The following is a 24,585-nucleotide window of genomic DNA, read 5'->3' as shown; positions in this document are numbered from 1 at the left end:
ATATTTTGAGCAAAAGAAGCCAGACACACACAAAAATACATACTGTATGACTCTATTCAAATGAAATTTACAAGAAGACAAAACTGACCAGTGGGGTTGGAAGTCAGAAGAGTGGTGACATTTTGTAGGGTTTTGACTAGGAAAGGGCGCAAAAAGAGCCTACAGTACTGGAAATGTTCTGTATCTTGAATTCTTGGTGGTTGCTTGAGTTTATATAAAAAGCCAATGAGGTATGCACGCTCGGTTGTATGTATGCTACACTCCAACGAGGCAGTGGGGGAGGGGAGTGAGTGGGGGGACCTGCCATAGAAGTCTGCAAGAATGTACCACCACGCTGTTCTAAAACCCAAAATCTCAAGCCTGAAGCTGTGCCAATGGGTTCAAAAGTCCTTTTGACCAAATGTAGAAATATTGAGAGAGAAAAAAAAATTTCTTTTGGCCCCAATCTGGGAGGAGACCAACTTATTGATAAAGGAAGCACAAATAACAACCAAAATCAAGATCATGAGGAAAGGTTTTATTGTAGTTCCCTTGAGAGTGCTCTGTAAAAGTATTGTTGAAACTTTAATATTCTTTACTGTCGTTCACACAAAGCTATTTTAAAGTCCATTTTTATAGAAAAAGCACGATTATGCAAGAAAGTCAGCTGTAGGCATGTCTGGCATTTTTTTACACCTTTTACTCAAGCGGCGTTAGAAAAAGTGGACTATGTGTACTCTACCGTCTTTGCACCTCTACTGCCCTGGACTTCTAGAATTTCGCTTCTTATGTTCTTTGCTTGCAATTCCATTGAGCTGCTGCCGGGTCAACAGTGGTACCATTGCGATGCTCTTCTCAGTGTTCTGAGGCTAGATAGAGTCCACAAAGACAAAACAGACCCAAGAATGCTCAGATCCACTGAGGTAGACCTTCCCTGTCCCCGGGCCCTTTTGAACATCCTTCCTATGCACGAATTTCCCACATTAGGGGTCCCTCCCTGGCAAGGTGCAAGCCAGAAACAACACTCCCTCCCCTGTTTGGAGCTAGAGCACAGGTATGGGCGCCAGGCTCCACTAATCAGACATGAAATAAAAATAACTTTAATTCCAAGTAGAGAAAAGCAGGGAGGCAGGCACCATGCAGAATGAATCCACTTTCTTGTAGGGGGGCAGTGGTTGGAGCTGCCACCAGGTCTCAGGGGCAGCAAGAGGGTTGTTTTGGCAATGGGGGTGCCATGTGAGACGCCTGTGTCCAGTGGCAAGAACAGAGGCATCTTTACTGGACCAGTGGCTGCTGTTCTTGGGCACAAAGCCTCCGAGCCTAATTCTCCAGTCCTGCCAATGTTTCCATGAGCTGCTCAGTGTCCCTAATAAGTTTCTTCCTGTTTAAACAGGCTGGAGGGAGTTTTGTTGTTCGCACTGGGAACCCTGAGTGTCACCCACCGTGCTAGTCAGGGTTCTCTAAAGAAACAGAACCAATAGGGGGCGATAGAGAGACAGATGATGATGACAGATGATAGATAATAGATAGGTAGATAGTTGATAGATAGATAGATAGATAGATAAATGACTTCATTTTTAGGAATTGGCTCACCCTTCATCAGGGCTGACAAATCTGAAACCCACAGGACAGGCTGGAAACTGAAGCAGGAGTTGATGCTATAGTCTCCAGGCAGAATTTCCTCTTCTCTTGGAGAATCTCAGTTTTTACTCAAGCCTCTCCGCTAATTAGATGAGGCCCAGCCATGTTATTTATCAGGGTGATCTTTGCCTAAAGTCAACAGATTACAGATGTTCACCGTGTCTGCCAAGTACCTTCACAGCCACACCTAGATTGGTGTTTGATTAAGCTACCGAGTACTGTCGCCCAGCCAAGTGGACACATAAAACTAACCATCACACCTGCCAGATCAAGATTCAGGAGTGAGCAATCACTTTATGAGCAGTCAGAGCCTTCACTCTGAAGATGCTTTCTTGGTGCCCTGGACTAAGTTTTTGTGTGAAAAAGAAATCTTCACACACAGTTGTCGGTACAGAACAAAATCCACCTCAGCTAGGCACCTGCGTGACAGAGAAGACAATCCCTGGAATCCATCCTGTCGTCAGCCCTCAGCCCTCCACCTGGCTCCAACTGCTGTCGCCTGTCGGCTGGTCCACCGCCACGGCCTCCTCACCATTCTGCCAACCTTCAGTCCTTCCTGCTCTATCTTGTTGTCCACCCGGGCCCCCGGGCTCTTTCTTAAACACTGGCCCAATTGTGTCTCCCTTGATTAAAATTCCTTTCAGACCATCTACTGCTCTTGTCATCTCGGGCCAACAGCCATTAAGGCACCAACTCTGACCAACTTAAGTGAAAGAGGAATTCACAGAGCGGCCTCCAGGATGGAAGGAAAAGCTAAGGTCTTGAGAAGGGCAGGAACCCAGGCTTCCCCAGGGACCTCAGAAGCAGGAACTAAAGAGCAATCTTTTCCAAGCCCAGCTGTCAGGATGAATCAGTCGGCCATTTCAGTCTCCACGCACCTCCACTCAGTGGCCAGTGTATGAGGACAGGGTGTCTGATTGGACTGATTCACAGACCTGCCCCCTGGCCATGAGAGGGCCCCTAATGGAATCACCAAGACTGGCATTAATGAGAGGGAGAGGATTCTCAGGCCAAGTAGGGGTATTAGCCAAGAGGGGAAATCGATACCAGGCAAGCAAGGACGAGACAGCCACTCCATGGCCACCCCCAGCAGCCAAAGCATCTGTGATCAGCAGAGCAACTGGCAGAGCTGAGAAGGATTGCATTCTCTGCATTCAACAGGGCCAGGAAGGAATGGCAGAAGGAGTCCCCAGCCAACCAAGGAGAAACAAGGCTTTTCTGGTCTTTAAGACAGGAACCCCAGCCCCAGGGACCCTCAGCCTACATCCCATTTTCCTCATTGCTTCTGGGCCATTATTCTACCTAAGGAAATGTAAGTGCCAAGTAGGAAGCGTGAAGGAACTTTCCCAAACTCTTACCTTTCCCCTCTGACCTGTCTTCTCCTGGCTGCTATGGGGTGGCCAGGGGGGTGGTCTGTGTGGCTGGACTAGGGTCTCGGGTCTCAGGGGCCAAGCAGGAGGAGGGCAGACTAGTATGGGTTAGAAGGCAAAGCACACTCCCCCTGTCTTTGTCTTATTTCATTGTTGTGTTGTTTCTCGTCTGCTCTACCCACACTGGAATGTGAGCTCCACACAGACGAGAGTCCTGTCTGTCTCACTCACTCACCGCTATAGCCCCAAGCTTGTAACAATGACTGGTGTAGAGAAAGCACTTGGCAAAATAAATATTTGTGAATGAAAGAATAGCATGTAAGAGCAATATCCCATCTCTCTCTCTGACCCTGAGTCAGAGAGGCAAGATCAGGCCTGGAACGGAGTCAAATCAGGAAGCAAGAGGAAGCCAGATCGGGGAAGAGCAGAACCCCAGATCCAGCCAGACCCAGGTCCTGGCCTGGCTCTGGCACCTGTGGGGCATGGTGCTGGACCATCCTGAGTCTCAGCTCCCTCATTTTTGAAACAGGGATCATACCACATACTTTATGCTCTTGGGCGAGGATAAATGAGAATTAAATGTGGAAAACTGACACACTGTAAGTGCCCTCCTCCCTAGAGACCCCTCCTCTCTGCCCTTGTATGCTTTGTAAGGGAGGAAATTGCTTTAACCAGATGGTGGGGATCGAAGAGTCTGTCCCCTGGTGTATATTTTAGGAGAGCAGCCTGTGAAGGACAATGCCTGACCCACGTCAGGAAGTGGAGCACCAGTGATAGAAAGGCTAGGCGATGACATGTTCCAGGGCAGCAGAAGGTCTCATGCTGCAACCCCCAGCATGTCGAGCTCGCAGCTAGGAGTGGGGCCACTCCGGTGTCACCTCTGCTTCTGGCAAGGGGATGAAAAGCAATACAGAGCAGGCAATTTGAAAAAAAGAATTTTATTAGCTTCATGAGAAACAGCTGCCACGAGTCAAGACAAAGATGGCGACAGTTCTGGTGGCTTCCAACCAATGGCCTGGGAAAAGCCCACCTGTGCTCTTTATCTCCTTAGTCCAGGGTCTAAGTCAGGGTCCCAAGAACACCCAGCCCTCTTGCCCCCTTGGTGCAGGTACAGATGTGGGCAATGGATTCTCGTTAGATCATAGGTTCTCCTGCTTTGTGGATATCTCACTAAACAGGAAAATGAATCAAATTAACATTCTAGGCATTCAGATCAAGACTGAGCTGGCCTACCAGCCTCTGTTCTGGAACAGCAAGGATCAGCACAACATTCTGAACTGCCAATCAGAAAATCAACATTCTGGAGGGCCGCCCAGAATTCCAGAATGCAAAATAAGAATCCCCTACCTTTCTAGATGATTTCGTCAGGAGCTCCACATTTTAGAATGCCTATGTCCCAAGTCAACCAGAAATGTGATATTCTAGGTTGTTAGCCAGGAACCCCATGTTCTGGCATGCCAAAGAAGAATCCCTCCTAACACTCTAAATGGTCCACCAGGAATTCAGCATTCTAGAATAACAACAAGACCACGATATTCCAGGTAATGGGTGAGAGACACAAAGTTCTAAAGGTCCACCTTGATACTCTCAATGACAAACCAAAGACCCAACTTTTGAGACTATCAACCCCGGTCTCAGCATTCTGGGATGATGAACACAAAATCCACCCTCCAGCTGCTGCTCTGCCCCTTCAGAGCTCTGTGGACGGCCGCTCCACGCCAGGCCCATCATCCTGGTGGGGGTCAGGCACGTGGAAAGAAACATAGGGACAAGTCTTGGTGTTGAGGCAGACCAGCTTCTTCAGTGTAGCTGTCTTGACCATATTGAAGCCCATCTCACCACCAAAGGTGCTCGGCTTCCAGTACTCTGGAGAGCAGATGGGATTCCCTAGGAGGCCCTTGAGGGAAAAGGGAGCCCCAATTTCTATCATACTCTCCCCAAAGATGGAGTTGGGATGGCACTTCTCCAGAAGCAGCCCTGGGTAGAACTCCAAGGCATCGATGTCTCCATACAGCTCCTCCAACTCCGCTGCAATCTCCGTCTCCCCTAAAAGAAGGGGAAGCTAGAGTCAGAGACATGGCACTGTTAAGGTCAATGTGGAGAGGGAAGCTTCTAGGCCTACCTTTTTCTGGGGAGAATATGGGACTTAAGGAGAACAATTGAATGATTGATCACATGCCCTAACATCCGGCCTGGCTGAATGACCCTTCTCCAGGGCTGATCTAGGAAAGAAATGTGCTGCTAAAGAAGACACGGAGGGCCTGGATCAGCCACCAGACAGCATGTGACTTGAAACAACTCATCTCTCTTCTTGGTGACCTGACTGCCTGGTGGTGACAACAGGGACACACTATTCATCTTGCTTCACAGGCAGATTTCAAAAAGGAAAGCTGGTTCAAGTCCCTTCCTTCTGCTGGGACTCAGAGATATCATGTAACCTGTCCAAGCTCACAGAGAGATGTAGTTACAGCATCCTTTTCCCCCTCTGGACTGTCATGGGAGATTAAAGAGTGACCAAATTATGGGAAACTCACTTCCCCGCTCAGTGAGACCCACATGTTGACAGACAGTGACCAAAGGGGACAGACACAGAGCTTCCCTACCCATTTCCTCCAACCCACCCTCTATAAGGCACTAGGACTCAGGTCACATTACACCCTGCTCAAACCCTTCCATGGTTTGCAACAAGGATTCCCAAACTCTTGGCTGCCCAACAGCTGGAATCTTCTTTGAAAAGAAAAGAAGATAGTATATATATTATACACAGACACCTACATGACTCTTGGGCACCATGCAGGCCTACAGAATCAGAACCTCAGGGGCAGAGATCTGGGATTTGCTATTTCTAATCAGTTTTCGAATGATTCTTAGGCAGCTGGTCCATAAGTATGTATTTAGGAACCACTAGGTAGAATAAAACCCAAATCCTTTCACATAGAATCCAGGGGCACCCCACCCCCACCCTCCCCACACAGAAGCACCTTGCTCCAGCCATACCCACCACTGTTCTCCCCAACAGGCTCATTCCTTATGACCTCTGTACCTTTGTATTTTCTGTTCTTCCTAGAATCCTTTCCCCCCTATTCTCCACCCGGAAAATCCCTATTTATCTCCTTCAAACCCAGCTGAGAAGTCACTTTCTTTCCTCAACCGGGTCATTTTCTCCCCTCACCGCCCTCATACCAGCCCCCCAAGCATGGCGCTTACACACCTCTCGTGACCCCCGTGGTCACAGCGCTGGGGAGGTATCACCACGCCCCCTCCGGGAACAGCAGCTCACCTGTGAGCTCCTGGAAGGACGTGTAGGGCCTCATGCCAAACCTCTTGCGGTACTCATTGAAGGGCTGCAGCCGCAGCTCTCGGGATTCCTTGATGGCCTCCACAGCCACGTGTAGGACGTGGTGGTCTATGTTTCTGCCCCCGCCAATCTGCCAAGACATAAACATAGCTGCAGTCTGAGAGTAAGGCCATGCTGTGCTGGGGGAGGAGATCTGGTCTGTCCAGGCACAGACAGAACATGGCTGCGCCCAGCAGCCACCATGTTGGGGACCCAGCCCCAGCTCTGCTGTTGTCATGCCTTCTCAGGAACACCCCTGAGTCTTCACATTCTCATCATTAAAGTGGCAGTGGGCCAGGAAGACCTCTCCAGTGGCTCACCGGCCACACTGTTCCCCAACCCTTTGCATCTAGGTGAGAATCCCAACATCCCGATACAGAAGGTTCTGCAACTATTGGGTTCAGCAACTTGGATTCCATAAAAAAAGATGGCCAGCATGGCACCAGCCAGGAGCTCAAGCAGAGGGGAAGGGCATTTTGGCTCTGGAAGTGAAATTTGGAGGGATAGAAGGGCTTCTGAGGCAGCAAATGAGCAACAAAAGGATGGACAGATATTAGTTTGGGGGGCTGAAATTTTATGGCATTCTCCAAATGCATTCTTACCAAAGAATACAGATGCTTTATCTTTTAAGGGGGTCCTGCTAAAGAGTGTTTTGATGTTGGTTTTCATTCCCTATATCATAGTCAACAAAAATTTAGTAATTAAAAAGTGAACCACTATTCCTTATGTTCCACAAGTAAGTGAAACCATATGATAATTGACTTTCTCTGCTTGACTTATTTCACTCAGCATAATCTCCTCCAGTCCCATCCATGTTGAGGCAAAAGTTGGGTATCCATTGTTTCTGATGGCTGAGTAATAATATTCTATTGTATATATGGGGTGAGCCTAGTGGTGGGTATCAAGGAGGGCACATATTGCATGGAGCACTGGGTGTTGTACATTAACAATGAATCTTGGAACACTACATCAAAAACTAATGATGTATTTTATGGTGACTAACATAACACAATAAAGATTAAAAAAGAAAAGTGAATCACTATTAACCAACCACCATTAGGAAAGAGAACTTCAGAGCCAGATGGTAGGAACACACAGTATCACGTCACTCCATTCATTCCAGATAAATCCACTCCTGGGAACATAGGTGACTAAGACTCTTGGTTTTCCTTCCTTCTGCCAAGACTCCAGGGTAGGGAGCAGTCATAAACTAGCAGGGAGGGAGCTGAAATCTTACCATGAAAACCATAGTGTATACACACATAGCTTAAATAAACAGCTCTGCCATTTACAGGATGTGGGACCATTGTGGTTTGATTTGTGGGCCCCCCCCAGAGATATGGTGAAGTCTTAACCCCCAGCACCTGTGAATGTGACCTCCTTTGGCAAGAGATGTCATCAAGTGAAGATGAGATCATAGTTCCTTACATGGATCCTGACCCAATAACTGGTGTCCTAATAGAGAAAATGAGACTCAGGGAGACTCCATAGTGGAGTGATGTGTCTAAGAGGATTGCCAGTAGCCAGCAGGAGCTAAGACAATGGCATGGAACAGCTGCTCACCAGGAGCCTTCGGAGAGAGCACAGCCCTGCCCACACCTATTCTAACCTCCAGGAAAGTGAAATAATAAAATAACTTCAGCTTGCGGTCCTTTGTTGTAGCAGCCCTGGGAAACTAAGGCAGGGACCTTGGGCAAATTACTTGTTTCAGTTGCATCATATGCAAAAATGGGGAAGGTAAGAGCACCCACCTGATATTGTTGTGGGGAATGAGCCAGATAGAGTACGCAAAGCAGTTAGCACAGTGTTGGTCCCACGGCAACCCCTAAGATGGCAGCCATGTGTGGCGATCATCAGGGGAGGCCCTGTTTTGTCACTTCTCATGCTCTCTGGAATATCCTGAGAGCCGACACATTTCTGTCGCCCTTCTGTCTTGGGCCAAGTATGACACCGGGGCTTTTCACACAGCGTAATGGCTGTTCCTTGAAAATGCCCATACAGTCCAACACAAATCTACCATCTCTGTTCATGTCTGTGTCCCCACGGAGAACAGAGGCCATAAACCAGCCAGCAGCTGCCCACTGGTAGCAGCACATGCTAATTCCAGTCAAATTACCAGTGGCAAACCTAAATCCATGTGGTGCCACAGTGTCATGATAGTAGGGCTTGGGAACAAGGATCAGAGAGAAGCAGGGGTGAGGGGAGCTGAGACAGAGGAGACAGTGGCTTTGAAGCATGGGGGAGGGGAGATTTAGGAAGGAGCTGTTTAGAAATTCCAGGGAAAGGGCTCTTTTCATTTGCTAGGGTGGCCATAACAAAATATCACAGCCTGGGTGACTTAAACAATGGAAATTTATTTCATCACAGTCTGGAAGCCAGAAGTCCAAGATCAAGGTGTCAGCAAAGGGGAGTTTCATTCTGAGATCTCTATCCTTGGCTCATTAGTGGCCCTCTTCTCCCTAAGTCTTCCCACTCTGCACATCTATACCCTAATCTCCTCTTATAAGGACACCAGTCATTGTAGGCGCCCACCCTCGGACCTCATTTAACTGTAATCACCTCTACAAAGGCCCTGTCTCCAAATATGTCATATTCTGAGGCACTGGTTGTTAAGACTTCAAACATAGAGTAGGGGCTGGGGACAATTCAGTCCATAACAGAGGCCTGTAATTCAATAAAGACCTACTGTGTGAAGACACTTTCACACGTATTACCAAACCCTGAATGTCTTCATGGTCCTCAAATTGCCATGCCCTCTGACCTCCAGGCCCTCACCATGCTATCCCCTCCCCCAGAGCACGATCATCCCCAGTCATCGACACTACCGCTTTCCCTGGGAGAGCTCTATCCACCCTTTGGATCTCTGCTCAGACCTCACTTCCTTATCTACAGCTCTCAACTCTGGAACCCAAGCCTCCTCCCCAAGTACCCAGAGCCCCGATGGCTCTCTGGACTGTGGCTCTGCATGTGCCCTCATAATTCTGATAACATCAGAAAAGCACCTGGCCCAGCGCCTGACACAGAGCAAGTGCTCCCATGATGTTAGCTGTTGTGGGACTACAGTTCCTCCCCAGGGTGTCAGTGCCAAAGGGACAAGGACCCAAGAACCCAACCATGTTGGCTCTTGCTCGACACTCTATCCCCAGCACCTGGTACAGAGGAATGGAGAAAAGAACAAGAGGAGTAAAGGAACAGAGGAAGGAACATCAGAGGATACCAGCCCCACGGAACAGAGAACACTGGGATTGGGTCCAGGTCTGTCTCCTCCCCACGCCCACCTGCCCTCCCCACACTCTCCGCAGAGGCTCACCCGGCCAGCGCTCTGGCGAGAGAAGGCGTCCACCAGGGCCTCGACCCCATAGTCCACGAGCATGGAGGTGTTGAACAGGAACTGCTCGTAGCTGTACTCCTGGGGGCCCACCTGGAAGGAGTCGGGCATGAGCGGGTGCCAGTGGTAGAGCTGGTTGAACTCCATGGCGATACGGTTGCGGTACTGGAACTGGGAGCTGAACAGCAGTTCCGGGTCAAACTTCAGCCGCAGGAAGTAGCCGCTCAACTGTTGCACGTACTCCTCAATCACAATCTTGATGGTCTCCCCTGGGAGGGAGGATTGGGACACGTGTCAGGGAAGCACAGGGACCGGGCCACTGTTTGTTCTTACATATCAGAATTCTCAGGAATAGCTTTTCCCCTGCCCTCCCGGTAACCAGCTACAGCACAAAGAGCCAGGGAAGAAACAGACCAACATTCCGTAACAGAATGAAAACGGGTTATCTAGTTAGGAAAAGAAACTGGTGATTTCAGCCAATTAGCTCAGAGACGAACTGACTTCTGGCAAATTGATCTGGAGCCATGAGACTTGCCATCAGCAAGGTCCAGAGCCTGGTGTCACCATTTCCAGCCGCCCCTCCCCGCCCCCGCCAAGCCTGGGCTGTGTCACCTCATCTGTCTGAACCTCACCTTCCTGCTCTGTACAATGTGTGTGACGACACTACGGTTGGGGCCGTTGGGAAGAGTGGACAGCAGCTGCTTGGCCCAGGGCCCGGCATAATTGGGAGTATGACCACATGCAAGCGGAAAGGAGGAGTGCTAAGTGTAGGCGTGTGGACCCCTCTCCAGCTCAGGAAGAAGCTCCCAGCGCAGCCAGGGCCTGTCTCAAATCTCCCTCTGCTGAGCAGCCTTGGAGAGTTCACTGAACCTCTCTGAATCTTAATTTTCACAACAAGGGCAATCGTATCTGATTAGTAAGGTTGTTGGGGAGAATTAACCAAAGCCCTGGATATACAAGTTCATCCCCTTTGGCCACAGTTTCCACTCCAGGCTATATGCCGGACAGTCTCCAGCCACAGCCTTGCCCTCTCTGATCAAAGTCTCCGAAATGCTGGGGCTTCAGAACCAGCCCCTTCTCCTTCCTCAGGCTGTTCCTATCTCTGATGCCTGGCTCATCCAGGCTCTAGTGAATCAGGCAATATAATTGGGACCAGCCATGCCCAGTGATGCCCAGGGGCAGGGGAAAGGGATCACTGGTGACTCAGAATGAACTCGGCCTGGCCAGGAGTGTCAGAGACCAAGCTCCCAGGCAGGAAACCATCTGACATTTTAGGCTGCAGACTCGCCCCCGTAGGGGACCCAAAAATATCCTGTCCCTGAGTCACCCAGAAGCTCCAAACTTTGAGAAGACAGACACAGGCAGGGCAGAAACATAAGGCTTCCTGAAGGTGGACCGGCTGGAGTCTGACATGCACAAGCTAGGGATGTCGCTGTGTGCCCCTGGGGCAGGAGACGGGGAAACAGAGTGGGGTGCCTGATCAACTCTGCGGCAAGTCACTCCGCTAATGATGAACCATCACGGCCACCCATTCTCCGAAGGCCTCCTACATGCTCAGTGCTTGTCAGATCCCAACAAATCCTTACAACCTTCATTATACCTAATATCCAGATTTGGAAACTGAGGCTCACACAGCAGAAGGGGCCTGGTCAAGATCTAATTGCTAGAAAAGCAGAGGAGCCTGGGTCCTAATCCCAGCTCTCTCTCCTCCCCAGCCCCTCAGCACCTGCTCTTCGGGACAGAGGGCATGACCTTCCAGGACAGGCATGGGCTCGAGTCCTCACCGATGAGGATGAGGCGGGCCGTCTGGAAGAGTTGCTCATCAGGCCAGGTGGGGTGCTCGGCCTTCAGCAGGTCACACACGCGGTTGTGTTCACGCAGCCAGATCGTGGCATAGAGCATGAGCCCGGGAAGCAGCCCAAACACCTCCTGGCCCACAGCCATCTGGCTCTGGGGCGGAATGCCCTGTGGGTAGTGCATCAGCACAGGCGCCTCCTCCACCGATGGCGGGTACATCTCTCCGTCCAGCACCTGCGGGACGGGGCCACCTGACAACCTGCAGACAGGGTGCGTGTGCAGGCGACCTGCACCTGCCGCTGGCACCCTCCCTACTTACAGCTCCCGGAACACCCAGAGCAACTGCCCAGCCTCCCTAACCAAGATGGTCTGATTCTGATTCTAGCTCCTAAGTCTTTCTTAGAACATTAGGACGGGTCCCTTTCCCTCGATCCCACTGCCCCCACCCACGTCTCACCCACCCTCCCCTCCATGCTGACCCCTCTCGGCAGTGGCTCCCTCTGTCGACCCTTGCCCCCCAGGCAGTCCAGTCCCAGGACCACAGCCAGAGGAATCCTTTCAAAAGCCCAAAGTTAGTCTCGTGCCCTGGCTTTAAACCCTTCTAAGTCCTCTCTCTGCTCTTGGCTGAAATCCTAAACACGCCCCACAGGTGTTCTCCACCCTCACCAGCATTCATTCAGGGGCCACGCTCCTGAATGAGAAGAGCTCCTGCTCTTCTCCAACTCCAGGCACTGCCCACCTGGAAACCCCTCTCCCCCCTCCTGGCCTCCTGAACTCCGCCCCATCCTTCCTTCCCGCTGCTCTTGCTTTATCTGACCTTCCGACTGCCCCAATCTCTGATCACTCTCGTGGCTTCTCCCTAGTGGGTGAGAAGTCTCCAAATATGGCAGCTTTTTCATTTGGGAAGGGGGGGAACAACATGCCAAGAACCGTTCTTTGCCTTAACGGTTCAGCTGTGCCCTTTTTGCTCGGGCTTTGCATTGTTTAGATTTGTGTGGCCCAATATGGTCTCCGTTAGTCACGCAGAGCTGCTGAGCCCTAGAAAGGTGTGGGTGTGAGTGAAGACCTTAATCTGCAACTTTAATTAATGTAGATTTCAGTCTTTAAAACCGAGCCTTCAGCAGCTGGAAAACCATCAACTGTGCTCAGAACAACCTGGGCACATGAATCTACTTTTCAGCTGTAACTTTATGAAATCCACAGATCGGATATCTCCGATGAAGAGTTGGAAACTTTTTCAACTGAAATGTGCTATGACTATAAAATACAGGTCAGATTTTGAAGATCTAGCATGAAAAAAAAAGTGAGATTATTGTATTAATGATTCCTGTATTGATTCCACGTTGAAATGATCATCTTCTGGCTATACATGGGGTTAAATAAAATATATTACTGAAATCAATTTCACCTGTTTCTTTTTACCTTTTGTAAGGTGGTCACCAGAGAAATTTTAATGACCTATGTTGTTCCCGTTGTGTTTCTAGTGCTAGCGCAGACAGAAGCTGGCACCCTGGTGTTTGGGTGAGGCTCCTGATGGGCCTGAAGGTCAGGGCCCATTAACTGTCATGGTCACTGCTCAGACACCTGCGCCAGGCGCATGATAGTATCCAAATGATATGGTGGGAAAATTCAGTGTATATCTGCAGAGGGCAATGGTCCCTCTCCTACCAAGGCCCAAATCTACCTCCCAGGATAACATGAGAGGTCATGTCTTCTCCTGCCTGGCACCTTCTTCCAGGGTTCACACCTCCAGCTCCTGCAACTGGCCCTCCTAGGCCACCACTCAGGGCCCCCGACAGCCCCTGCCAGGGAAGACCACAGGAGGCCTCCCCCACCACCCGTCCACAAGCCCAGCGCTACCTGGTACTTGAGTTTCCCATCCTTAAAGAGCCGCAGCTGATACTGACGTTCAAGGTTGTCCCCATAAATGTGGCCAAGATCTACCTGAGGAGAGAGAGAGTCCACTCAGATCACCAGGTGCTACCTCAGCAGCAATGACCTGCACATGCTAAGTTAGGTCCAGAGAGGTCCTGAGCCCCTCCTAGGTACTCACCCCATGGCCCAAGGCCTTGGTGAAGCCAGGACCCATCTTGCCAGAAGTTTTGAAGAACTGATGGGTGAAGTGTTGTGCAAAGAAGGCGAACATGAGGTTGGTGCCTTGGGGGTCAGGTATGAACTTCCTCCTGAGCAGGAAGCGACGGCCCAGGAGCTGGGCATCTGGCAACTCCTTCTTCCCTGGTTGGGGAGGTGGGAAGGGGCAGTAGCTGCCTCCTGCCTCAATCTCCCCACCCCAGGGCCTTCTGGGCTTACCGGACCAAACCGGTCTACACAGGAATCCCAGAACAGCCTTCCCTCCTACCAGATGGCCCCTTGCACCTTCTCTACCAAAAGACCCTAGAAGTATTTACAGGTGAAACAGCATGATATTAGGAATTGGCTTCAAAATACTCCATAAAAAGTAAGAGGGGTAGATGAAATAAGATAGGCAAATTATGGGTATGTGTTGAAGAGAGGGAAACATCTCAACTTCCGTGTGTGTTTGCAACTTTGAAAAAGTTAACCAAAAAGAAAGGAGAAAGAAAAGTAAGTAAACCAAGAAGGAAGGAATGAACAGAGAAAGGGAGGGAGAAAGGAAGGAACAAAATTGGACTCCCTGGCCCTTGAGTAAGGTAGCCTATGTTTGAAACCGGGTAGCCACCTGCTGACTGTGTGAACATGGAGAATTCATTTCATGTCTCTGAGCTTCGAAGTCTTCATCTGTAAAATAGGGCAAATGATACCTATTTTATGTAGTATTTTGAGGAGTGCATGAGAGAGTGTGAACAAGACTGAGAACTGATGAGATAGGGTCTTATAAATCAAAGATCTGCGAACTTCCAAACTTTTTCTGTAAAAAGCCAGAGAGTCAATATTTTAGGCTTTGCCAGCATATGACCTCTGTTCCCTTCTACCCCGCTTTGCTGTTTTAGCAGGAAAACAGTCCTAGATGAGACCTAAACAAATGAGTGTACGACGTTCTAATAAAACTTTATTCATGAAACAGGGAATGGACTGGACTTGGGCTGTGGGCTGGAGTTCGCCAGTCTATTTTAAAAGATGCCAGTCTTTCTGTCTGGGGTAGAAACAACAGGTCATCTTGAAACAGGTGTTTGTCATCATGAGGATAAGTATTAAGAGCCTTCCCTGAGGGGCACCTGGGTGGTTCAGTGGGTTAAAGCCTCTGCCTTTGACTCAGGTCATGATCACATGGTCCTGGAATCGAGTCCCGAATCCAGCTCTCTGCTCAGAAGGGAGCCTGCTTCCTCCTCTCTCTCTCTCTCTCTCTCTGCCTGCCTCTGCCTATTTGTGATCTCTCTCTCTCTGTCAAATAAATAAATAATATATTAAAAAAAAAAAAGAGCCTTCCTTGGGGCGCCTGGCTGGCTCAGTCAGTTAAGCATCTGCCTTTGGCTCAGGTCATGATCTTGAGGTCCTGGGATCGAGCCCCATGTCAGGCTCCCTGCTCAGCAGGGAGTCTGCTTCTCCCTCTCTCTCTACCCCTCCCCCACCACTTATGCTCATTGTCATTCACACTTTCTCTCTCAAATAAGTAAATAAAATTCTCTTTTTTTTAGATTTTATTTATTTATTATTATATTATATATAATATTATATAACATATAATATTTTATTTATTTATTTATTTATTGACAGAGAGACACAGTGAGAGAGGGAACACAAGCAGGGGGAGTGGGAGAGGGAGAAGCAGGCTTCCCGCTGAATAGGGAGCCCAGTGCAGGGTTCAATTCCAGGAGGCTGGGATCATGACTTGAGCCAAAGGCAGTCGCTTAACGACTGAGTCACTCAGGCACCACAATAAATAAAATCTTTATAAAAACAACAAAAAAAGGCTTCCTTCCTTAATTTTGGCAATGTCAGATGAGTCAGTACGCAATGGTCACAAGGAAAGGAATAATTGAATTTATGTGTTTTGGTAAAGACATCCTTTCATAATACCTCAAGTGAGGCCCAATGTTGAAGGTTCAAGATCAAAAGAACCTCTCCGGATTGAGATGGCTGACTACTTTCCTCTGGCAGGCAAGGAGCTCAAGCACCCAGAGGAAACTCACCAGAGGGTAAGTTGGAGGGAGTGGTCTGCACCATATAATCTGGAATCATCACTCAGATTGACAGTGAGCTAGGACTGGTTCCTGCAAAGTGTGGCAGAGTCCAGAAACTCTGCAAGACCCAGCTATCTGGTAGGTATAGTCGGTAAACATACGAGTGCAAACCACCAGAAGAGTGCCTCCGAGACCCAACGAAGGACTTGAGTACATATGCCAGGTTCTGCGCCAGCAAAAATGCGCAACCACAGGGCTGCGGGGGACAGGTGTTCAACAGCGACACCATGTGGCAGGAAGCGATGGCAGTGGCGGACCCATGCCTCTCTTGTCCCCTCTATACTTGAAGCAGATTTCATGCCTCTGAACTGAGTTAAACCCCTGGGTTTGGGGGCGATCAAGATGGTTTAGGAAGAAGGACTTAATAGGAAGGACTCCTGACAATGAGACCAAGTGGGCTCTTAGGCAACTAAATGAAAAACCTCTGACTTTATGTGTAAGCTACACTGGTGAAGCAGGGCAAGATATTTACATCAGTAAAGAACCAAACAGGGAGTTAGCACCCAACAATTGGCACATTATTCCTTCCTTCCTCACCCCCATTCTGGCAGGATCCCACTGATTCAGGAGACAAGTTTCAAGCAAAGAAGCACCCTGGAAATACGGAAGCAGTAGTCTGACTGTCCTCTGACTTTCTAGATGACATCAGCAAGAGTCTCCACCACCCTTTCCTGTCCTCATTCCCCAGCCCTGTCCTTGTCTGTGGTTCTGGATAAGTCATATGTCTTGCCTTGGTCCACCCATCTGGGAAATGGGTCAATAATCGGTCTTGCACCTGTTTTTTTCCCAAAAAGAACAGAGCCTCTCCCGTGACCCCTAGACCCAGCCTCTAACCCCGTCTCCATTACCTTTGGTCCCCATGGGCGTGGGGCAGTCTTGGGGCACAGAGGGCAGTACACGCGTGTAATAGCTCACATTGGAGAAGGACTCCCAGCTGATGTAGTCATGCGCTATGTTGTAGGTGGGGGGGCTGGGGATAAGGTTGGAACGCGCTGCAGAGGGCGAAAACAGTGGTGACAAGGGGATTCCCATCTCCAGTTCTCCCCCCCCTTCCCTGCCTCGTCTTGAGTTGGGCTTGTTGAATTTGGCATCATAGTCTCCCCACCCACTGTCCTTATCGAACGCTAAGAATTCCAAGTGCTGGCAGGACTTCCTGCTCCCCAAATCCGGGGGGCTCTGCTCTCCGCCCACCTGTGAGTACCAGGCGCATGAGTGTATCACGGATGAAGGTGGCATTGATGAACTCCCAGAACCAGCGCCCGTGCGTCAGCAGGAAGTGGAGGAAAGAGGGGCTGGGTCGCAGCCAATTCCGAAGCCAGGTCCATAGCTCGGCTGCAGGGGCAGTGGGAACCACTCAGGCGGGGCCTCCTGGCAGGACCAGAAGGAGCCGGGGTGGAAGACAGGAACTGGAGACAAGGCCAAGATGGAAGCGGGCAGAACATACAGGGCAGGGCAAAGATGGAAGCTCGGGGGAGATGACAGAGCAGAGCCAGAAGCAGATGTGAGGGCAGAGCCAGGACACGAGGTGGGCCGGGAGGGAGAGCTCTGCTGTGGCTGGGTCAGGGGGAGGGTCAGAAGTCAAAGTCAGGCGAGTAAGGAGGACCGAGCGTAGGCCGGAGGTGAGGGCAGAAATAGGGGGGGTCTCCAGATAAGCCCAGGGGAGCAAGGGGGGCCAGGACAAGAGTGGGGGCAGAAGGCCCGGCTCACGGATGGTGCAGTTGGGGCCAGAATAGCCCGTGCGGGTGCAGTCACACTGGTAGCGGTCAAGGCCGAAGCGGACGCAGATCCCCTGGTGCTGGCATGGGTAGTAACAACAGGGGTTCACTGCAGGGGAGAAGCAGAGATCAGAGATTACGCTAGAGCTACCCCCAAACCCCATCCTGCCCCTGATGGGGAAGTGTGGGGCCACAAGTCACAGCTCTGTCCTAACTCACTCAGGGGCCCTCTCTGGACTTCAGGGCTCACCTCAGGGTCCTCTCTGTTCCAGTTATGCACAGGAGGCTCCGGCCCTACCCTGTTTGGGCCCTGCTCTAGTCTCCAGAGGGAAGTTTGGGCCCCCAGGGGAGGTCGCCCCTCCTCCTTGCCACCATCAGAGTTGGGCAGGGGAAGAGACCAGACCCCAACCGTGACACCAGAGGTTAGCAAACAACTAACAAGATGCTGCAGCCACAGGCTTCTAGAGCGCTCACTTCCGGTCATGTCAGAGCCCAGCACCAAGGGCAGGGTTTGTGGAGTTCAGAAAAGAGATAAGGAAGGCTGGGTTCTCTCACACCAGCCCCTAAGCTCAAGGTACCTGGACACTAGGAGGACGGGGTGGCCCACCTTTCCTCTATTTTTGCAGAAGTGAGGGAAGAGCAGGAATCTTTATGCCCACTTGCAGATACGGAAACTGAGGCCAGACAAGCAGAAACCCACACAGGTCACCCAGTAAGTCCCACTAGACCAATTTCCCTTCACTTCCTCCCCACCGCCCCCTGACTGGACACTCCAGAGCAAGAAAAGTAGTTTCCCAGATCCCCATAGAGAGAGTATGGGCTTGAGGGGAGTCCCAGATGCCTCAGACCCTGTTCCTGATAAGCTCAGCCTTGGCCCATGTCAGAGTGGATTCTGGGCTCTAGGATCTGGAAGAAGGTCAGGGACCAAGGAAACAGGAGAGCTAGGGTTGGAAAAATCTCCTGAGGAGGTGTGTGGAGTTCTGGCATCAGCCCTCCTGCCTCCTGGAGAAATCCCCACCAGTAAGTCCCTCTTGGTGTCTAAACAGGTCCTGCTGACCACAGTCCCTTTGCTCAAACCTTCCCTGCTTGAGTGATTCTTCAACAGTAGAGTTAGAGACTTCTCAGAGCTCATTTGGTGTTCATTACAGCTCAGTGAGGGAAACTGAGGCATGGGGAGAGGTGAAGGCTTGACCAAGGACACAGAGCAGAGAAGGGTCTCCTGCAGACCCAGGTCCTCTGGATCCTGGCAGGACCTGATTCCCTGGCCTCACACAGAAAACACCAGACTCCCTTGAGCAAACACATTCCCTCATCTAAACTCAGAACCAATATTACAGGGAACTCCTAGTCTTTGTACAACTGATTACCGGGGACCAAAGGGTAGCAACAGGCAGCAGAAGGGTGCTGTGATAGAGGGCATGACCCCAGGCAGAGACTGACAGCCACACCCCACGCCCCCCACCCCATACACCCAGAAGTGCCAGAGAGTAAGAAGAGAATCACACAAATCATGCAAATAGTTTTGCTTAAGCCCCGGCCACTCCCCAGGGCCCCACAATGGCATCTCTGTGGAGCCGTGTAGGGTTGCAGGAGGAAAGGGCCGACGGGAAGAGGGCTGGACAGAATGGCCTTATCAAGCTGACACAGGCAGACCCAGCAGACTCGGCCTCCCCTCCCACAGCCACAGGTCCAGAAACGCCAAGGGAGGGGGAGCTGATAATCGCCCCAGCTAGCTCAGGGCTCTGGAACTCTCCTCACTGACTCCTCCTGCCCTGGACGCTCTGCCCACCTGCTTACTTCACCTGGCCAGAAGGCCCCAGAGCCCCCCGCTGCCTGGCTCCCAACCCTGGCACAGGAGGCACTCTGTCACAGATAGATCTGTCCTACACTAAGCAGGCACGAGGCTAAAAGCCCAGCCCTTCTCTTGAGTGTTTCCCCCTCCCTGATTCCAGCGGGGCTCTGCCAAGGTCCTCAAGAGGTGTGGCCCATTCCTGAGCTTCAAAGCCATAAGATCTTCCATCCCTCGCCCAGACCACTGCTCTTCCCTAACAACCCCCTCCTGGGCCATCTGACCCTCCCAGTGAGCTCACACCTTGCTCATGCCTTGGCTCCTCCAGAAAACCTCCCCTGAATGTCTTTTGCCCAGTTCCATGCTCCCACTCACCACCAGGAGGCCCCGGGGAGAGGGAGCCATACCTCCCCCAGTTCCTCCTCCCGCACCTTCCCAGCCCTGGTGGCTGGCTCTGAGGGCTAGCCTGGAGCCTTCCCGCTTCCTGCCCTAGAGCTCTGCCCGGGGCTCCTGCCCACATCCCTCTCTGGCCGTGAGAGGCTGTGTCAGATGGAGGCTCCTCCCTCCCAGACCTGCTGTCCAGCTTTCCCTCCCTCCTCCTCCATGATCTTTCCATAAACACCAGCTGCCCGGAGCTGGAAATACTCTCTCCAGTGAGGACAACGGCTGCCACCGGGGTCCCAGGGTGTCCAGGTGGACAGAGAGGAGCCTGAGTGCCTCTTGCCCGGGGTGAGCCTGACCACATTGGGCCATCACAGTTACCAGGAAATCCGGGGCTCTAGCAACCACTCCACAGCCTTTCATCCCCACTGCCTCCCCCTGAACCCCCCCCCACGGCCCCCAACTCTTCATCTGCCCAGTGCTCCCAGGAGGATGGAGGAGACTCCCTGAGGCACGAAGGAGGAATGTGAGGTTCACTCACAAGAGACCAGCCCCAAGCCCCACAGCTTTGAAGTTGCAGAACCAAGGCCTGGACTCCCTTCTCTTTCCCTCTCTTCTTGCCCCGGAGGTTCTCGGGCCCGGATCTGGGGAAGAGATGAGGTTTGCCATCCCCCGCCGCAATGAGAGCTCTGGAACTCCTCACACAGAAAAGCTTCCCTTCATGCGTGCTTTTCATGTGTGCTTTCATGCCCGCTCAGCGGTGGGCTCAGCGGAGGGCGCCCTGTGTAGTAAACCATCCAGAAAGAGAACGGGGGAGACACGGGCTCCAAATCCACCGAGGTCCCAGCACAGGGCCAGGGGCCAGGCGGGTGCTGGGGAAATGGATCAAGAGAGTGGCTGCCCTTTACTGGTTGTCTGTCTTTGGGCAAGTCCCGTCCACTCCCTGGGCCTCATTTTACCTAAGTATCCCAGAAAGGGGATGGAGCAGGCGGGCTCTAAGATGCCTCCTTTCCTGCCTCCCCTTCTTCTCTACGCTGGGTCAAGCATACCAGTCTCCACATATCTCCATTATTGGCATCACCAAGAGTCCCCCACCCTGCTCTCACTGAATCCTCAAGGCACCCCACAGGCAGAGTTAGCTGACCATCATCCTGCCCATATTCCCACAGATGAGGACTATCTAGTACTGCCTGGTTCCAGAACTTTCTGAGGATTCAAGCAAGGAAACGTCCCCCTCCCCCTCCCCGCCCAGGAGTTAGGGCTCTGGGCACCGTGGGGGAACACTATGTCCTTCAGGATGCAGAGGCCCTGGGTAGCAAGAGGCTCAGCTAAAATTCCCTAAGAATAATATTTAGAGAAGCTCAGGCACTTGGCAGCCAAAGAGAGGAAAAAAAAAAAAAAAAAGACCCTGACTAGTCAGGCCTGCGCCCCAGCCCCTACACCCAGCTGGGTCGGCAGGGAGAGGCCAGCCGCCCCCACACCAGGCCCCAACAGCTGGGCTCACAGCTGGAAGAGGCTGCGGGAGAGGAAGCCCTGTCCGGGCCCTCAGACCCGGCTGGGGCTGCAGATACGAGGGCAGCGGGCTGCAGGGAGGCCTGGAACAGCCCAGGGTCCGCCACCGCGTGCCGGGGCTAACCGCCTCATGTCCCTCTGGCTGGCACAGAGCTCTGATTGCCAGGTCGTGCCATCTCCTTAGCCCAGGAGAGAACACTAAGCCAAGTCCAGGTGCTGGGTGAACTTGAGCATTTAGATGCCCCTGGCACGGCCCTGCCCTCCCAGCCAGACTCAATCTCCTCCCCCCATGAGAAGCAGAAGCGATGTCTTCCCCTGCCTCCTGCCCCCAGGGGAGTCTGCAGCCCTCATCTCCCGGGGGGTCAGCCTCGGCTGTACCTCTGAGGGCACGCACAGGCTCTGGCTTTCCGAGCAGAGGCCCAGGCCTCATGGATCTCAGTTCCCTCACGGACTGGCAGGACAAGTAGAAGCCCTGCACCCAGTTCACCACCGCTCTTCCCCTGGCCCTTGCAGCAGCCCTCCCGAAAGGCTGCCTGGCCTCTGGTCTCAGCCCCAAGTCACCCGTCCGACCCACTTACCCTTGGGCCCGAGTCCTGGCTCCTCACCCACATTCAAAGGCCCTCACCAGCCAGCACCTGCCTCTTGTCCTACTGCTCACTATGCTCCCGTCTGCCTCCCCAGGTCCCAGCTCTATTTAGGCTTTAGCTCTGCCATGGCGTCCATCAGAAAGCCCTTACGGAGTCTCAGAGTAAAGCCTCATGGTAAAGTCCCTCTTGCCACCACTCACCACCTCCTTCAGGGTCCAGGGCAGATATCAGCACATCCAGGAAGCCCCCCTGGGTTCCTCACACGGGATAGGGACCTGCTCTCTCCCCCGAGCCTCACACAGCCCTGTGTGTCCCTCAGTCATGGCCCTGACCCCCTCGGAGGACAGTCTGTTGGCATTTCGAACTCCCCGGGAGATGGTGGGCCCCTCCCAGCTCCCTGCCTCCAGCTCCAGCCAACATCTTAAATCAAGCCCTTGGGAATGTTTGTGAAGTGAAAAGAATAATTCCATTTAAACATTTATGATATAAAGATAAGTCAAAAAGACAAAAACAAAACGGCACAGACCTTGCTGGGCTTGCTGGGCATTTGACGACACAGAGGAAGACAGGTGGGCCAGGCCTTTGTATCCTAGGGGGTGGGGGGAGTGGGCGAGGTTGGGGGGCTGGATGGGGCCGCAGAGGAAGTGGTATGCCAATCTAGGGGCTGACAGTCCAGCCACTGGGGCAGCCTGATCAGCCCCTGGCTCTGCTGCTGGGGGTCTCAAATACCTGAGCTCTCTCCCCTCTGGGCCTCAGCTCTCCCTTCTGTAGAATGGGTCGGACACATCTCCCTGGCGGGACTGCTGGAACCACCACAAAGTGGAGGTCCATAACTGGGCTTTGTAATAAACTGAAAAGTGCGGCCCCACGAGCCCTCTTTGTCTCCTTCCCACTTACGGGGCCTTTGCTCCCACGCAAACTCTGGAGCACCCTCCACCCTCTTCCTGGCCTCCCCAAACGCTATGCACTCCAACGCTTTCCGCTAGGAAACCTGGTCTGATCCACAGTCCACGCAGACCTCTTTCTCCTCTCCTCTCCTCTGAGCCCCAGATCCCTACCGCATCAGGAGAGAAAGCTCAGACTCCTCTTTCCACCCCCACCCCTGTCCTCTCTTGCCCCCATTTCACAGATGGGAATGGAGACCCAGAGGGGGACGGCTCATACAGCTAGGTGGTGGAGGAAGCTGCGTCCAGGCCTTACACACCTGCATGCGTGCGCGTGCACACACACACACACACACACACACACACATACACACACATAAACACACCAGCCGTAAGCTAGGGGAGAGAGACTGACTGAGATGGAGCTGAATTCCCTCACCAGGAACCTGGCACATGCATGGTGGGGGGCAGGAGAGGTGGACTTTTACAGGATCTGACTTTCCCCATCATCTTCTGGGTGATGAAACCAGGGTCCACCCAGGGAAGTGGCACAGGGGAGTGGCGGGGGGTGGGGGCACTCTGTGGAAAGACCTTGCAAAGTACCTAGAGTAAGACAGATTCAAGTTCAAACCCTCAGCCCACCATCTGCTGTAGGAGCTAGAGAAAATAATGGCGCCTCCCTGAGCCTAAATGACCTGTCCTCGGGGGACCTCATAGCAGAGGATTTAAACGTCAGGGAAGCAACCCAGATCTGTAAATGTATTTCCACCTCCATTCTTTGCCAGAAGGGCTGGTGTACCCAGGACCCTCACCAAGAGAGGTCTTCTCCCTTGGGGCTGAGAATCTCCATGGAGCCCCAGAAAGTTAGAGGCTGGAGAGAGAGAACTTGCCAGCGGGCTTTCCTCCTGGTGCCTGCTGCTTCCTGGGAAAGAGGCCCTCCGACCCCGCAGAAAACAGCTGGGTTGTTGGGGCGGGGGTTGGACAGCTAGGGGCCCAGAACAGGTGAGGGGCCTGGAGAGGGGCTGTCCCTTCTCATGTCGGGCAAGAGATCCCAGTCTACACTTTCCCCTCAAAAAACTCCTGTAGCGCCCTAGCCAAAGCCACACACCAGGGCGACGGGGTGGGGTGGGGGGGGGTCGTATTCAGAGAGCCCCTCTCCTACCGGCAGCCTCAGCGCCCTCCCCCATCCCAGGCACCAAGAGCAGAAAGGGGAAGCTGGGCCGGCCCCAGGGGAGAACAGGGGGAGGGGCCAGGCAAAGGCGCAGGACAGGGGGCTTCCCCGGGGGAGCCAGGAGAGAGCCGCCTACCCGGCGTCTGGGGGTCCACGGGCAGGACTTGGGGCGGCGGCAGCAGCAGCAGCAGCAACAGGAGCAGCGGGAACCGGAGCAGGCGACTCCTCCCTGCAGAGTGAGAGAGGTTAGGGCTGAGCCTTGCATTCGAAGCTCCACCAGGAAGCAAAGAGGATTCCCGGGGGCCTCAGGGTCCGACTCACGGCTCATAGTTTGAGGAGGCTGATGCGTGTGGGATGCGGACGGCCGGCTCCTGGGGTGCGTCTCTGCCCGGGAGCTCTGGCCCGTCCCGCCCCCCTCCCCATTCCCTGGCTCCACCTCTCCAGCCAGCTGTCACCTCCGCGCCCGACACCGCCCACTTCCTCCGCTCCCGCCCTAGCCACAATATTTTATTAATTATTCTGATTGCAACTAAAGCGGTTTTTCACCCGAGATCCTTGAGGCACTTGAGCCTTTGAAGCCCCGTGATGCCAGAATTGTGTCCATTTCGGTAGATAGGAAACTGAGGCCCAGAGATTCCGTGCAAGGCTGAGGTCACCCAAGGCTTCAAGGCAGAACCCAGAGTGTCTCAGGCTGGAAGCGCTGAAAAGAACCACAGGCCTTGGCCCCCAGAGAGGAAAGGAGCTCGACTGCTCCTTGTTTCTGGACTGCAAATTGTTTCTGGATGGGAAACCTGCTACCCCAGGACAGATCTAGGGGGCTCTGCCCTAGGAGGCCACCTGTCTGCCTGAACCTCTGCTACCAGAAATGAAGAGCCCAAGCTCCAAGTCCAAGAGACCTGAGCTCAAATTCAGACTCACAGCGTACCAGCTGTGT

At 52.5% G+C, this 24,585-nt stretch overlaps 1 protein-coding gene and 1 long non-coding RNA gene across 4 annotated transcripts in view; both read right to left on the bottom strand.

Annotated features, from left to right (window-relative positions):
* The window catches only part of LOC309846545, a 762,900-nt gene that overhangs the window by 620,085 nt on the left and 118,230 nt on the right, over positions 1–24,585 (bottom strand). The gene's annotated exons all lie outside the window — the stretch shown is intronic.
* PTGS1 (prostaglandin-endoperoxide synthase 1) lies at positions 3,913–24,135 on the bottom strand. 3 transcript variants are annotated; one of them, XM_082696518.1, is made up of 12 exons: positions 23,973–24,075; positions 23,788–23,880; positions 22,123–22,185; positions 17,320–17,436; positions 16,804–16,944; positions 16,461–16,604; positions 13,506–13,687; positions 13,313–13,396; positions 11,440–11,686; positions 9,638–9,924; positions 6,271–6,418; positions 3,913–5,036 (listed from the first exon to the last, which is right to left on the bottom strand). In XM_082696518.1, exons 1-12 carry the CDS (start codon positions 23,977–23,979, stop codon positions 4,681–4,683), a joined length of 1,869 nt encoding a protein of 622 aa, XP_082552644.1. In that variant the 5' UTR covers positions 23,980–24,075; the 3' UTR covers positions 3,913–4,680. The 3 variants fall into 3 exon arrangements, with proteins under 3 accessions (XP_082552644.1, XP_082552645.1, XP_082552646.1); XM_082696519.1 differs by lacking the exon at positions 22,123–22,185 and having other exon boundaries at positions 23,973–24,135; XM_082696520.1 differs by lacking the exons at positions 22,123–22,185; positions 23,788–23,880; positions 23,973–24,075 and adding an exon at positions 19,492–19,584.

This window comes from Mustela nivalis (genome assembly GCF_964662115.1).
Source record: "Mustela nivalis genome assembly, chromosome: 13".
Classification (NCBI taxonomy): Eukaryota; Metazoa; Chordata; class Mammalia; order Carnivora; family Mustelidae; genus Mustela; species Mustela nivalis.
The sequence above is the reverse complement of the archived record's forward strand: the minus strand, read 5'-3'. Positions and strand labels throughout refer to the sequence as shown.